Source organism: Phalacrocorax aristotelis, chromosome 1 (genome assembly GCF_949628215.1).
Source record: "Phalacrocorax aristotelis chromosome 1, bGulAri2.1, whole genome shotgun sequence".
NCBI classification, from domain to species: domain Eukaryota; kingdom Metazoa; phylum Chordata; class Aves; order Suliformes; family Phalacrocoracidae; genus Phalacrocorax; species Phalacrocorax aristotelis.
The window spans coordinates 211,876,690-211,893,223 of NC_134276.1; the positions used below are offsets into that span (position 1 = coordinate 211,876,690).

At 39.1% G+C, this 16,534-nt stretch overlaps 1 protein-coding gene across 2 annotated transcripts in view; it reads right to left on the reverse strand.

Annotated features, from left to right (window-relative positions):
• CDC123 (cell division cycle 123) overlaps window positions 1-16,534 on the reverse strand; it is a 56,860-nt gene that overhangs the window by 30,248 nt on the left and 10,078 nt on the right. For both annotated transcript variants that reach the window (XM_075081588.1, XM_075081589.1), the window contains exons 7-10: window positions 10,937-10,985; window positions 9,171-9,246; window positions 6,053-6,175; window positions 2,224-2,252 (exon numbers count right to left, since the gene is read on the reverse strand). In XM_075081588.1, coding sequence (XP_074937689.1) covers window positions 2,224-2,252; window positions 6,053-6,175; window positions 9,171-9,246; window positions 10,937-10,985 — 277 coding nt within the window. The remainder of the gene's footprint in view (window positions 1-2,223; window positions 2,253-6,052; window positions 6,176-9,170; window positions 9,247-10,936; window positions 10,986-16,534) is intronic.

Here is a 16,534-nt window from a genome sequence, read left to right on the forward strand (position 1 = left end):
TGGCTGGTTTTAGCCTGTAGCCCAATTTTAGGTACCTATATTAAAAGTTGCGCTGTGTAACAGTACAACAGTTGTTTCCCACACGACACCCATTCCTGTTTAGTTTCTGTTTTGCAAACTATGGCATGATTTACTATTACACAATTATGAAATACTTTAGCAACAAAGTCAGAATGTCAGGACGTACTACAAATACTCCCAACTCAACTCAAATAAAGACCTTCTCTAATCCCATAACTGTAAACAAGTGAAACAGTGACACTCATAAATGTATACAGCAAAAGTACATATCCTTTTTTTTTTTTTTTTTTTTGCATTTTTGGTTTAGAGTTTGGAAAAAATTTAAACTAAAACAAAGACTGACTTCTCATGCACTAATGTGATTCCCAAAATCAGGTTTTGAGATTTAAGGCTAAATAATGCAGTTTGGGTTATGGTTCCTTTTAAAACAATGCAGGTGTGCCTTTCAAGCACAATTAATCTGACCGATTTCCCTCCATTGACACTAGAAGTCAAGGTGACTGTGCTGATTTTGGCTGGGGTAGAGTTAATTTTCCTCACAGTAGCTAGCATGGGGCTGTGTTTTGGATTTGTGCTGAAAATAGTGTTGATAACAGGGATGTTTCAGTGACTGCTGAGCAGGGCTTACACAGAGCCAAGGCCTTTTCTGCCCCTCACCCCACCCCACCAGCGAGCGGCTGGGGGTGCACAAGGAGGTGGGAGGGGACACAGCTGGGACAGCTGACCCCAACTGACCCAAGGGATGTCCCACACCATATGGCATCAGGCTCAGCATATAGAGCTGGGGGAAGAAGAAGGAAGGGGGGGACGTTTAGAGTGACGGCATTTGTCTTCCCAAGTAACTGCTACATGTGATGGAGCCCTACGTTCCTGGGGATGGCTGAGCACCCGCCTGCCCATGGGAAGGAGTGAATGAATTCCTTGTTTGCTTTGCTTGTGTGCACGGCTTTTGCTTTACCTGTTAAACTGTCTTTATCTCAACCCATGAGTTTTCTCACTTTTAGTCTTCTGATTCTCCCGGGAGGAGTGAGCGAGCAGCTGCGTGGGGCTTAGCTGCTGGCTGGGGTTAAACCACGACAGCGACTAACTCTGATATCAGCACCTGAAGTTCAGATAGGACATTCCTCCCCACTCCATCACTATCTGGATGTTCAGGGGTCTGATCCGCCCAGCACTCAGAACCACAGCTGGACCAGTTTGAAAAGAAAAAATTAACTTCTATCTGTCATAAACTGGGCATGCCACATTCATATACACTTTTGACAACTACCCCTTCATACCCTAGGCTTCCATATATGAAGTACAAGTTTATCGTTTTCCAATCTCACATGGACAATCTGAAGCAATATTAATGATTAGTTTCAATGAGTTCAGATGCTACAGGGAAAAGCAACACAGGGGAAAAAAAAAAGCCTAAGGAATGATTTTTTTGTAAGAATCCCCCAAATTCTTTTTTAGTGAGGAAAACATCACCCTGCCTTATTTTTTGAAATATCACAGCCATTCTGGCTGAATGTTCAGATACATTGCCATCAAAAGCACACAGAGTAAGCACTACGCAGACAGAACCTTAGCAACAGGTAGTGCTTTGCTAAAACAATTCGATCAATTTTGTGCAACATTACTAAGTACCTATCTTAAAAGAAAATGCCCCCAGGCTGTCAGTGTTTAAGAGGCATTTGGACAATGCCCTTAATAACATGCTTTAATTTTGGTCAGCCCTGAATGGGTCAGGCACTTGGACTAGATGATCATTGTAGCTGCCTTCCAGCTGAAATATTCTATTCTATTCTAAATTATTTCAGCAAAGACTTTCCGTGTCATAATGAAAACTAAGTTGCCTTCAGTAGATTCACAGAATGGACGGAATTGCAGCTGAAGCCAAAGTTATACGCTTTAAGACAGACTACTTCTCTGGAAGTTATTTACTAAATAATTACATCACTGGCACAGACATGTTTACACCCCTAATCCTATTATTTTCCTACCGTGGACAGTCAGTGTCTAACATAGAGAAAGACCTGGGGAACAGGATGATAACACCTAGTCATCTTTTTTTTTTCTTTTTTTCTTTTCTTTTTTTTTTTTTTTTTGCCAGGACCACTTCTAGGAAGATGAAGCTATTATTTATTTCATCTCTGTAGCATTTCAGGAAGAGTTTCCACCAAATAAACAATTATATACAAGCTATTGTTCACTTACCATGCTGTCTCTGTACACATCAAAAACAACTGAAAAGCAGAAAAAAAAAGAAGTTAATCTTTAAAAACATATAATTTCACAGAAGATGTCTACATCTGACTAGATACTTGTGTACACAGCACAATCTGCAAGGTCAGTATGTCTAAATATCTGCAAACAAGAATTAGGTTCACTTCCAAGAGGGAGTTGAAACATTTCAAGAGCTACTGTTAACGCACTCAGAGATCAGCTGCCATGCTTTTCCACTTAATATTGGTTTCTTCTGTTCATTTTTCCCCCAATGAAGAACATTTGATAAACTCTTAGCACAGAGAGAAGCTTATCTTTGACACTACTCTGTTTGGCTGTAAACTGAACAGCAGAAATTTCAAGGAAGGATCAAGACTCCACTGTACTAGACACTGCACAAACATTTAATATGAGAAAGTTCCTGCTTGAAGGAGATTAGAACTTCAGCAGATAACACGACGAACAGGTTGTAGGAACAAAGAAGTTTGTGGGCATGCTGAGGAGGAGCTGGCAGTGAAATGGCTATGTTTAACGTAACCCAGAGCAGCAACAGTGCACCTACCAATTATCAACAACTCTTTCAAACAGACCCTTTGCGACTCGGTGACTGACGCAAAGCTGCCTTGCGTAGCTCCATTGTTGTCCCTCCCCTTGACTTAAACGTGAATCTTTTTACATGCATCTTTCTATTAGCTTCTGTTCTGTATGGTTAAACAAATCTTTGTCTTTCTACTCAGCTAAGGAAAGTGACAGATAAGCATTCAGGCACGACTACATGAGAAGCTGTACCAGTTTAGCAGAATGAAAGAAAGGAAAAGAAAAGCCAGATTAAAAAAAACCTAAACAAAACCCAAACAAAAAATGCTGTATTGTCACTTCCTTCACTAATAAGGAAGGGAATATTTCAGCTAAGATATTTCCCAATACATGTGGGATAAACTAAACTCAGGATATGACTGAAGAACACTTGAGCCTCAGTGACTACTCAGGAAGCTGCCCATCAGTAACAGGGATGTTGATTGATCACATTCATGCATGTAACACTACTCAGCAGTTTCATCTAACATTTCATGCAAAGTTGGCTGGGCTAAGGGCAAACCACAACTCAACAGCACCAAAGCCAGTCACGTAACTACTTTTCATAAAAATCATAGACTCATTAAGGTTGGAAAAGACCTCCAAGATCATTAAGTCCAACCGTCAACCCAACACCACCATGCCTCCTAAACCACATCCCAAATCCACACAGCTTTTTGCATAAGCTCAGTTACGTCAATTTAAAATGTCACTTTGGAATTAGGAGCTATGCTTGAGAAGACAAGCCCTCGGTGGCTAGGTCATCAATGTGAAGAGGAGCACAGCAACCCTAAGTTTCTTCTCCAGCTGTTCAACTGAACTTGTTGCCTGTACCGTGTACTCTCATTAGTCATATTTTATTAATGGAAAACTTGCATCTGAGCTTCATTATAAAACAACGCCGGTCATCTTGAAGCAAGCTTATGACAATCATTGAGGTTAATGGCATTTAGCGGATTTTACATCCCCGTTAAGACTGACTGCACATTGGTGACTAGTTCAGAATACTCCCAAACACTGGACAGAGAAGAAAACCCGAACTTTTCCCTCTTCTTAGGGACCACCTCCGAGCAGAGCGTTGTGTGCCGGTGAGACTGCAGTAAAGCTTTACCAGCAATTGCTCAAAATGGAAGGTAAGCCAAGGCTCAGCTCTACAGTAAGTATCAATACCTCCAGAACACTGTTCTTACTGGGCTCTTATGAAAGGTATTTAGAAGGTTCTAACATCATTCAGAAGTATTTATAAAGCATTCACCCATCTGTTATCCTACTGCTCTGACTCTGCAATGCTTCAGCTGCTCTGACTCAACTCATCCATCTGGAGATGCTACCAGACCAACTGCAAAAAGCAGAGCAAACAGCATCAAAATCCCCAACGAAACAAGAAGTCAGGAAAAAGCTATAATACCTTTCCTTTTAAAAGCAAACAAACAAGCAAACCCAGATTTTTATTGTTAACAACACATATGTTACCAGACAGTGAATCAAGGGATATGATAGGGGATGACTGAAAGGTGGTAAAAAAAAAACCAAACCAAAAAAACCACCCACAAAAACAAAAAAACAGCACCCAGAAAACGTTTTCTGCATGGCATTTCTCTGTGGATGGACAAATCATCAGCATTTATTGCCTAAGAACAAAACATTAACAAAGCTTCATCCCAGAAGGTCACCCTTGGAACCTCCTTTTCCCAGAAGGTAACTCAGGTGGCATAGTTTTACATCCTTTACATAAGATGTCACTTCAGACCTTTCAGTTCACCAGACAGCAGTGTCAGAGCCTAAATCAAGGTGGCAGTTTCCAAAAATAGTGCCCCGAATTCTTATCTATCAGTTGATTACATACCAGCTAAAATTACATTGGAACACAGAGGAAAATTAAAAGACACTAATCAGCCCATCAGATCTACATGACTGATCTTACTTCAAAACGTTAGGACTACAGACCTATTAAATTAGTATACTCATTTCCAGGCTACTAGCCTTCTCCAAGCAGTGGTCCTTGAGAACTTCTCTGGGCTGAAATAAAGGAACTCTGCAGTCAAATTATTATGAATTTTAATATAACAGAGACTGGCATTAGAAGGTATCTTTTCAGAAAGTCAGTCAGGACAGATCTATCTGATTGCTCTGGTGGCTCAGCAAAATAATTAACCATGTTCAGAACTTACCTAAAGGTTGAGTCTTCAAAGCTTTACTCAAGAGAATACAACTGCCAGACAATTCTTATGTTTAGGTATTTTACTAAACTGAGGTTTGGTCCACACTGGACCCAATTTAAATGTCTTCATCATATCTTTCACCACTACTGATCATCCCTCACAAGAGAATATTATTCAGTTCTCACTAAACCATGTCAGGAAACTATTTCCAATAAAATTTGCAAAGGACTCCATATTTAGAGAACAAGACTGTTTCCTTGGGCTGCTTAGGTGTATCAAATACTGTGGCCTTTATTCAAAAGTCTCAGCAGCTAAACTGCTGTGCATCGGTATTCTAGGAGCAATTATCTAGGAGCAGTAATTTAGCAGCAAACATCTGACAACGTCTTTATAAACAAGTATTCTTTGTACTACTGAATGTCTTTTGTTAAGCATTTCCTACCTCTACTTCTCATGTTTAGAATTTTTCTTCATTAAAAACAAATATTAGGGGAAAAAGCCTTCAAAAAAAGTCATTACGCCTTCTGAAGGGGTCACTCATTCCTTGTGTTTTCCTGAAGAGCTCCAGCCTGTTCCTTCAGGGGGTTTTTGTTGCCAATTTTATAGCCATTCAAAAACTACATTGCTCCACATGCTCTAGCCACAAGAGCTATACGTCCCTCCCAAGTTAAAAAGAACCAAGCCCTACGAAAGCAATAGCTATGAGAGAGAGATGCCTATCCACAGAATTAAAATATTGGGGATGCCATTAGTTATCGAGAAGTACTAGTTTTAACACTGATCTCCAGCAGTAAATTGGAATTTAGCACATTGCAACTCTCTGCGCTGTGGAGGAAAGGAGCCTGGCTCAGCAATGGCAAGGGGGCAGGAGGGCAGGTCTCATTTCTATGGAGTTTGCCCTGCAAGTCATTTCAATTTCAAACCTCCCAGTACCCTGCAAAAAGAACTTCGAAGAGGCTGACCCTTCCTTTCTGATTTTAAGTCTTCGTAACTATGCATGCAATAAGTATTTAAAAACTTCATAAACATCCTCTTTCCCTCCCCCATGCTCCCCTTGCCAGTTGAAGCCTTAAGATACTTACAGTCTTCATCCAAGAATTTATACTGTATGTGTTTCTTGAAAAACTCCTGTATTGATCTACAGATCTCCTCATGTTGCTTAGAGATGTGATCATAGTATTGAGTGTAGTCCCTCTGCGATACACCTGTCAATAATTTTAGTTGATTATGAAAGAGCTTTAGGCATGCAAAAACCCCAGCCACACAAAATGCAGTTATCAGACACATGCATGTTGTAATTTATATTTCAGAAGACTGAGTTCTCCCCAGTTTTGACCATTACCGATGACCTACTGTTTGGCTTTAGTCTCCTATACTTGAAGCACTTCTATTAGGAATCTTTTCCTCGAACAATTCTGTCCCACTTTTTGTGAACCTCATTTAGTATGTACATGCTTTGACTATTCTTAAGTGAATTTCAGGAGGAACCTTTGCCAGTGTTTAAGTTTCCAGTTTTATTCCCTCTGGTTACTCTGGTCAAAAACCTTTTCTGTTCTCCACATCAGACATGGGGACCAGAAAATGGAACCACGAAATGAAAGGAGTAGAGACTAAGCTTGCACATTAGCAAAGGCATACCGTGAAGATTCTAATTTAACTAAGCATGGAATAAGGCATACCTGTTTGATAAGGCACTACAGGTGAAACCTTAATTCCTAAAATCAATGAAATGGCATGCAGTCCAGTACCTTATTTCTACTATTTGCCCCCTTGAAGGCTTTGTTGCGTATCTGACATTAGATAAACTATCCCAGCTACATCACAAGCTCTTAATTTCAGGCATTTGATTGTCTACAAGACAATAGTTTAAGTTGACATCAACAAGATTATACACTTGCATGCATCTTAAGTGACAGAAGTTCGCATCAGGATGTGTCAACATAAGCCACTGCAATACCCTGCTGGACAAATGTCCCATGAGGACCTGCCCCATCACTGCAGAATGGGTAGCTTATGGCATTTAGGGGAAGAAAAAGCCAGAATCTCTCAAGAAAGATGCATCACTGATGGCAGTTTGCTGTTTTAACCATATACAAAACACAGAGATTAAGTGTTACTGTAAAACAATGCTGACTACCTCCAAAGACGTGCTCTTCTAAAAAGTTCATATAAAGTTTACGATATCAGTGGAATTCTGATTTATTAATACCACTGCAAAGCTTAACTCAGGTCTAAAAACAAAAAACCAAGAGATGGCATCTCAGAGGATGCAGATGTGTAACTGGAAAAGCACTCACTACACTGCAAGTATCACTCCTTAGTTTGACTGACAGGCTTATTAATTTCAAGAGCATGGGAACATACTGTGAAAAATCTTGGAACTGCCTTCAGAAATGCAGCTGGAGTGCTAGCTAAAAAAATCCCCATACTGGTAGCTCTACTAGGTTTCAAAACCTAGTAATGAAATGTACAGAGTGTTTCATTAGCCAGGGTACAAGTGCTTTGAGGTATCTGAAAGTAACTATCACCACATATATATTCTGTAATAAATCTACCTTCAAATGTTTTACAGGTTACTACAGTGATGCATATCGCTGGCAGTTGTGGTGTTCCAGCAGCACATAACAGGACAGGATTCAGCTCTTCCCCCTCCAAAAAGCTGTGTGACTAGCCATTAAGCAATGCCAGCTTAATGGAGAATCTCCGCTATTAGCAAGATAAACGCTGTAACTGAGAACTCTAATAAACCCTGCAATTGGCATGAATGGAGGGAGAATGGGAAGAAGAGCACAGAAGCACCAGAACAAAGAGCCAAATAAGAGGGCTGTGAGAATGGTATGTGTTGACACTACTTAGATTAGCACATCCCAAAACATCTATGTGCAGCTCCATAGGACACCCAGATCAGGAAACAAAGAACAGTGATTATGTTCCTGATGATTCACGGAGGTGGGACAGGACTGAGCAACAAACTGCTGACAGCTCCTAACAGGTACAAAACAGCACATCCAAAACAAGTGCATAGTCACCATGCTGAGAAGAAGCCAGGAGAAACAATGAGGACTAGATAGCTAAAATCCATTCCCCTCTGTATCATCACAAGGAATTCTGGACAGACCACTTGTATATATGCATCTTGGTGCTTATGACTATGTAGGTGTGTGACAGCTAAATGAGCACACTTGGTTTTATATTAAAATAAAAACAAACAAACAAAAAAAACCCCAAACCAAAAACAAACCCCACCTTCCTTCCTATAAAGTCTGGATTAAAGCTTTGCTACATCCCTGCTACAACATTTCCTTGTTCAAAAAGTTTAGACAAAATGATTCAATGTTTTTAAAGACATAGGAGCACCAGTCCTGTGCTATTTACACGTCTGTTCATCTTTAAAGATTCCATGGTAAAGCACACCAAAACAGAATTCAAACTACAGAATAGTATTTAGCCTGAAATTAAACCCCTCAATTCAAGTACCTGTATGTGCACTAGATGTCTAAGCTTCTGTTATAGTCAGCAGAGAACAGTCAACACATCCAGAGGAGTATAATTCAGCTAAATTTACCCTATGGCTGCCTAAAATACATGCTGTAGCACAGCCTGCCTGTCCATGCCACAGCTCTTCCAATGCACCCACCAGCTCTTTGCATGCTGTGGATATGCCGGCTGTTCAGTGCCACTTGAAACGCTTTACATTAGTATTTTGGACGACAGTAACAGATCAACAGGTTGTCTGACTAAGCTGCACTGAACATAATATGAACTCAGACACCTCGTACACCTGTGGACATGTTTTGACCTCCCCAACTTTCTGCATGTAATATCCACATGTGGTCACGTTTATTTAGCAGAATACCCAACTGCCTCTGTATTCATTCTGCAAGTTGGAGATGATGCAACTTGCTCCTGAATATAAAAGAATCACTTAAAGAACAGCCTTTGGGTGAAGTTTCTGAATTAGCAATTAGAATTAAGAACATTCCCACTGTAATATCAAGCATGCTCTGTCATCAGGCTTTCAAATACCGTGGAAAGAGAAATGTAGTATGCCATACTTTACATTATAGAAAGAAGAAAACATTATTTCCAGAAATGAGGTGTGTAAAGAAAGAACTGTCTTCATATTTAGTGCTGATTCAAGGGATCACAGAAACTCCTCAGAACTTCACCTAAAAATTTTGTCTTTACAAAAATCCTTACCTATAAGCTTGTTTTCCTTGACAAAGCATCTGAATTCTGCACCAGGGATTAGTTCACACCATTTGCGAAGAACAAGCTATAGAAGAAAACCAAATGATAAAGAATTGTTTCAGAAAGGTAGCAGGTGTCTTTCTGTCAACTGGTATCCTTCTAGATCTACAGCTCTGATGTAACAATAAGATGACCTCTGAAGTTACATCTGATATGAGAAAACGAAACAATCTTAACCTGCAGTTTACGTACTTATGTTAGCAAATACTTCGAAGTAACTAGACAATTTCATAGAATCACAGATTATTTTTGGTTGGAAGGCACCTTTAAAGGCCATCTAGTCCAAACTAGTTTAAAGTAGGAAGGTTCAGACTGGACATAAGAAGAAAATTTTTCACTGTGAGGACTGTCAAGCATTAGAACAGCTCCCTCAGAGGTTACTGAGCCCCCATCCACTGACGTTTTCAGACCAGATTCAATAACATGCCAAGCAACCTTATTTGATCTTATCACTTACCCAGCTTTGAGCATGAGAATGGACTAAAGACCTCCCAAGGCCCCTTCACACCTTAATAATCTTATGTTTTTCCACTTTATATGGCATTTATAAATGTGAAATGATTTATGAAATAACTTCAAAGTAACATTAATGATAAAGCATGCAAAACAAACAAACAAAAATATCACAAAACAAAAAAAAACCCATGCTGTACAACACAACAAATCTGTCACAGAATTGGCAGAAAGTTGCTCCCTAGTCAAAAGAGCTGATGAGCAGGATTAAATTTAACCAAATCAACCTCTATTCTGGTATACACCCCAGCAGAATTCTGTGACGCCTCTGAAGGCGCAAACCAGTTAAAAGAAGGACATGGGATAGAAATAGTAACCAAACTATTATCGTCAATAGGACAGACTGCCTGGCAATTACAGCATATCTCTGGCACCTTCTCAAGTTTCTGCATTTCCTAGGCTGAAGTATCCAGATGGATCCATTATTCTGAGGGCCTGTACTACTGCTCATGGGTACTGGAAACTCCCAACACTGATCAACCACAGTAGAAAAACTTCAGTAATCAAAGGTGGCACTCCTAACTACAGTGTAAACATGAAACTCTTTGTTCCAACTTTCAGATGTCCTGTATTTTTAAAGCACATTAAGATAGCGCTTAAAAAAAAAAAGGGGGGGGTTCATTCACTTTTCTAAAGCCCTTTAAGCCCACAGGATGATGACAAATGCTATATTCACATAAAAAGTATTACTAGGGACATGACTAGATGTTATCATAAAAGCCATAGCACCGCACGAGCACATTAAAGCATTGTTAATATCTACGTTGTTAACTTAACATCTTAAACTAGTAACAAGGATATTAAACAAGATATCAAGATACAATAGACTACTTCAGTTCGGGATGTCCCCAGCCACTACAGGTAGCTTGTCTCTTAGTAACCTCAGTTGTGACATCCTCAAGCAGCATATTATTAAGAATATATGACTTTAAGCTATTGAACTTGTCCTTCCTGGCAAAAGCTGACAGACATGAGAGGAAACTGCAAGGAAGCTTCAAAAGCCTGAACTTCAGCTCATCTCTGAACTGTAATTAAATTAACTCCTTATGACCTGCAGTGCTTAACCAGGCTTCCCCACACTGCCCAAGAAACACAATTAAAACAAACAAACAAAATTTTATGGGCCCATACCCAAGCACAAATGGCAGCCTCCCTGTGAACGATTCATTTAAATTACCTAGAAATCACACAAAGAGTCTTACCTCATAGTTCAAGGAAGGATCAGGGGAATCATCAGTACAGTGAATAAATCTAGAAAAGCAAGGCACAGGCATCAAAATCTGCTTTTACATCTAAGATTTTAGCCATAGTGAGCAAAACAACCCTGAGCAGTGAATTACAAAAGCTACTGTTAAATTATCTTCAAGATGTATAAACCAAGTAAATTCAATACAACATTAACAAACCTCCTTTTGACAACTGAGGGGGGAATGACGGAAATTCTCCTCTTTTCATCTAGTGTAATTTGGAAGCACTTAAATTTGGACAGGGTGGTGGCTAAAATGTGAGTGTTTATTCACCGAGGTTTTTTTTGTTTGATTCAACAGTGCTGTTTTCTTCTTTATTGTTGTGTTGGCATAACTGGATTCTCAAAAACCCAGATAAACTTGAGCAATCTAATCTAGTTTCAGTGCAGCATGTTTTCTCTAGTACTTTTAATGTTTAACTTCCTAAACCACACAACAGAGACACATCATCATGCCTTACAGCAGTTCATTTCCATGAATAAGGGATGCAAAGCAGCACCACTCGGCACTTCTGATTCCACAGCATGGTATCTTTCTAAATTAAGAGCCTTAAGAAATACTCTTTCAAATCTCTTGAGAGTGGGAATAAACAAAACTATTTCCATAACTGCAAGCAGATGTCAAGGTTTTGTCCCTTGTGAGTAGCTGACTCTGCGTGCCACCCTTCAGGAACTATCAAGAAAGGCGGCAGTTATACCCACACCAACTTCTATGTACCTTTTTGCCGTTTTACAGCAAATCTTGCAATAAATCCTGTAACTTTCGAAGGGAATTAGCAAAAGACCATGCATTTTCCTTCCAAGTGTGCTCCCTGACCTTACTGGCAACAAACTACTTGGAGGCACGGAAGAACTCTGTGAAGCGTCACTGCCGAGCAATAGTCTTAAATGGCAACATTTATACTATCTCCCTTTGACACTGAACTTAGTTAAGCAATCCAAAAGTCTAACATTCTAATATAAACACTGCATTTGTAAGAAATGGCTGCCCAGCCTTCAGTTTGATACGAAGAGCTACTGCAAGAGTTCATTCAGCATGCAGCCAGCAGAAATAAATTTCACACATTTTAGACTTTAATATCCACTACACTCAGAAAAGAAGGGAGATAGCAGGCATGCTTTCCAGAAGTACTGTAATCAAACAGATCATATATATCTGTAAGCCTATGTAAACAGATAACATAAACTTAGCTGCAGGATATTCCCCACAATTTAAGATCTGTCAAGGCAACAGAAACAAACTCATGAGAGTTTGCAGTATTGCTAGGTTCAGAATTCCTCCCTTACTAGCACAGATGCCTATCATGCTCAAGAAAATATCCCCCGACACACAAACAATCATAAACTGTATATAAAAAGGCAGCTGAAGTCCAGCACATGGAATTTTACAGTCCCTGCACACCAGGGCGTGTATCACCTCTCACAGACTTCCATATCTGAGATCAGGGTACCTGCAATCTGCTTCATTCTAATAACATGCAGTCTTTTCCAGCAGTCAAAAAACAACCTTATGAACAATCAGAATTATCCCCTGCTCAATCCTCAAATATTTTGGGTGAGAGTTATGTGGGGAAGGATACTTCCTCCTTTCTTGTAAGTCAGAAAATGAAATCTGTGGGTGCCATCCCAAGCCACAGACTGCTCAGGTATTGCTGCCAAATCAAGCAAACAGGCAAAATGATGAATACAGACAAAAATCCTGCAAGATGCAGTAATGTTATTTTTTCTTGAGCCTTAATGGCACAGGACTGAGTACAAATGAGGAAAAAAATTGGAGAATGCAGAGAAAGACAAAGCAAACTCAGGTTTTTGTAGTTGCGTTTTCCTTCTAAAATGTATCATGAGTTTTTCTCAACAGAACAACATTACTAACATTACTAACATTACACCCCTTTTTGGGGAGTAAATTTTGGCAACTTGAGGTACTTGCAATTTTATTTTTTTTTACCAACTTATTGTAGCATGAGTTGTTCAGACCCAGCTGAATTCACCTATTACATACGGCCTTTTAATCGTAAGAGGCAGGAGGCTAAGGGGGGTTTCTTTAACTGCACCTTATTCAGGTTTGGAGGTACTTGAAAGAACAATCAGAAAAACTTCAGGAACCCAAAACTGAGAGACACCTGGGCTCTATTCTCTGAAGCCTTTGAAAAATGTCATTTTGAACATTACTAAGGGTGAGGGAATTAAACTCTACTGCTTATAGGCCTCGTGCTGTGGTCAACAGGTTGTTTACAGATTAATACTTTGATGTCAAGAAGAGAAGGATCGAGGTCTCTTTATATGTAGCAGCTGTATGTTAATCTCCAAATGTATATACCTGACAACAGCACACACTACCTGAAGTCATTACGCAGTTCAGTTTTCAACACTAGGAAAAGCAATTTAAGAAGATTTGTAAGACCTCCAGTACCCATCCTGCTGAGAGAGCCATGAACTCATTTGCAAATTGCTGAGACTATTCTGGGGATAATAAACTACTATGAATATAATGAGAGTTGTAAAAGTTACTCTGTACCTGACAGTTCCCCTGCTATCGTCTCATTGTTTATTTTAAAATCTTATTAATAAAAAAATATCAAGGAGAAACTTCTTACAGCCTTTGAACTACATCTTTATTTCTTGGATATTGAACATTGCTGGAACTTTAAGGACTACAAATAGGAAATTCATGCACCATTCAAAAGAGGTTCTTGTACTACATTGTAAATTGCCAGGAAAAACGGAATATGAGTAAAACCTCAAGAAGAAAAAAAAAATCAAAGGCCTCATTTTCCACATCCTCTCACGTGGAACTGTATACCTCAAAATAGGTTATACTAAAGTCTAAACCAACAACTACTGTTCTTACAAAAAGGTATCCTGAGTGCCAAGTCACATCTTTACGAGCCAACACTGCCTCCTATGTTCTGTTAGGAAAACACAGGCTGTTACTCCTCCACATCTCAGAAAAACTTTATAACTTCTTTATAATTTGTCATTTAATATTTAGAAGCATTAAGTTTGGTATCAAAAATGCAGTCAGAATGCTAGCTTGAAAATAAAAAGGACTGAAACATCTGCTAGATTTTAAAGTTAAACAATGTGCTTAGGAGCCTGATGGGCTAAACCTCACTGAAGAGCATACTTTCACAACTGTTCTCAGACACAGACTTATATTTTAACCAAGCCCTCTTATAGACACCTAAATAATTAAAAAATGCATTCCCCTCATGTTCTTTTGTATCTTGCACATTAATATATTTGGCAATTTTTCCTTGGCCCAGTGGGAGTTGATTCACCTGCTCTGTTAATGTAGTAGAGATTTCTTACCTACTAAATGTGACATAGATGGTCCTTTCACTGTTTCTTGGGCTTAGGCAGGCTTGAGTGGCTACTTTTAGACTCTTTACTTCACCTGTCTAACTTACTTCACCTGTCTAACAAGCTTCTCATAAAGTTTTCAGAAATTAGCTTCTCAAAGTAACAGGTCCATAGCACCAGCTGGTTCAATAAAATACTGAGTCAATTTACAACACTTAAGTGCACATCAGAAAACAGCCATTCTTGCACGTGACTCATGCTGCCCCTCTATAAGAAGTCAAAGAGCAATCCCTGCAAATGATGTTCTCTGCATTAGGTTGCTTTCCAACACGGCTGAACTTACAGGACTTCTTATTTTACCTTTATAGTTCTGATTATTAAACAACTGGAAAAATAAGAACACTTTAGTGATCAAAATCCCAACAGTAGCATCTGCAGATTTAAAGTGTCCAGTATTGCCCTGCAGAACAGAAACCATCTCCAAAGTTTGACAAAATTTCCAAGATTTATTAACAAGCATGATAAAACAACAAGCTTACCTTACAGTTGAAAGGGCATTAGCCTATCATTAGAATAATTTCTAGTACTTATACCAGTCTCAACATGGGCAATCATGTCTTAACAAGATGTAGTCCACACGTTGTAACAATCAGGAAGAAAACTCTGTTCTAAAACAATATACCTAACAGGGCTTTAAAAAGATTTTTGTTCAAATGAGGAGTTTTAAGCACATAAAAATCCCAATTAGAAAGGGATTTTTTTTTAATCACGTATCCACAACACTAAGTTTTTTGGAAGCCTGCATTAAAACCTGAAAAGTTAAGGATTACACCACTCAAGGTTTTTTGTGAACTCAGCTAAGTAAAAAGCAACGATTACTTTGAAGCAGAAACTTGACTACATTAATGAGTGCATTGCTCTGAAGTCTTTGTTAATTTATACAAAATTAATAAGGAGGAAAGTTAACTCATTATTCTGAACTTTTCAACCAAAGTGTCAATGTCCTGAGAGAATCCAAACATTCATAATAGTCAAAGCTTATTTAGTCATGATCAATATATTTGCATTAAGTCCACATTTAACGGTTTGTATTGAAGTGTTGCATAGCTGAAGTATTCTTGGGACTTGAGACAGCTGAGAATCACAGCAAGGGCTGTTCTCTGACCTGAACAATGTATAGGCTGATATCAGATAAGCAGAGGGGAAATGGGTGAGAAAGGAAGAGACAAAGAAAGTGGTTTGCCTTAAGTTGTACATCACTGGCAAATCTAGATTAACAAACAGATCTTCAAATTGCCATTGCAAAATCTTTTCCATATTATGACCCACGAAGTGGATTTTTGAGTCAATACAATGGAACAGAAAACAGAACAAAAAGAAAGGGGGCATACAACATTTCAGCTGTTACTTAAGCAGGGCAAGACACATTTAGACCATACTGAGTATTAATGAAAGAAGTAGAAACACAGTGCATTTATCCTCCCTCTGAGTAACCTTTCCAAGGGATTCGGATATATTACGTATCCAATTTTCATTTGTTCAGCACTGCAGATTCTTACACCAGCTACATTTTTAATTTCTGCTTGCTAAGAACTAGGGAACTGGCAGCTAATCAATAGTATAATTAAGGAGGACCACTGTTCTGATTCAGCAATAATCATTTCACTGTTTGGGTAGGGACATTTTGTACAAATGAAGTCATAATTTAGAAATACCAGGCACAGACTGGACAACAATATGTGCTTTAATCTAGTACAATATGTTCATAAAACATAAGATAGAGACCAAAGTGATTTTGCACATTACACACGTCCCCCTAGTCATAAGTACAACTTCCATTCAAATTCATGGAAACCACAAGGCTGCACAGCCCATATTGACTCTACCTTACCAAAACAACAAAGCCTGTTCTGACAAAAAAGTCCCTCATAACCCAAATTTATACCAACATTAGATTAGACTCTATAGGAAGGGAAATAAATACAACACTTCTCAAATGAAACTTAACGTTAGGTGATGATCCCACAATTGTGTCACTAGGTTTGCTTATTTACCACCCACTAGCTGAGCTGTGCAATCTGGCCATGCATGCGGTCTGATCACACTGGAAAAGGAGTCTAAATGGATGGACTACTACAATTTGAGGTGTTGTCTTTCTGCTGGAGGTGATTCTCCCACAGCAGGACCAGTAGAAGAGAGCGTGCCTGCTACAGGCCACTCAGCCGCTACCGTTCTTAGTCTGGTGTGAACT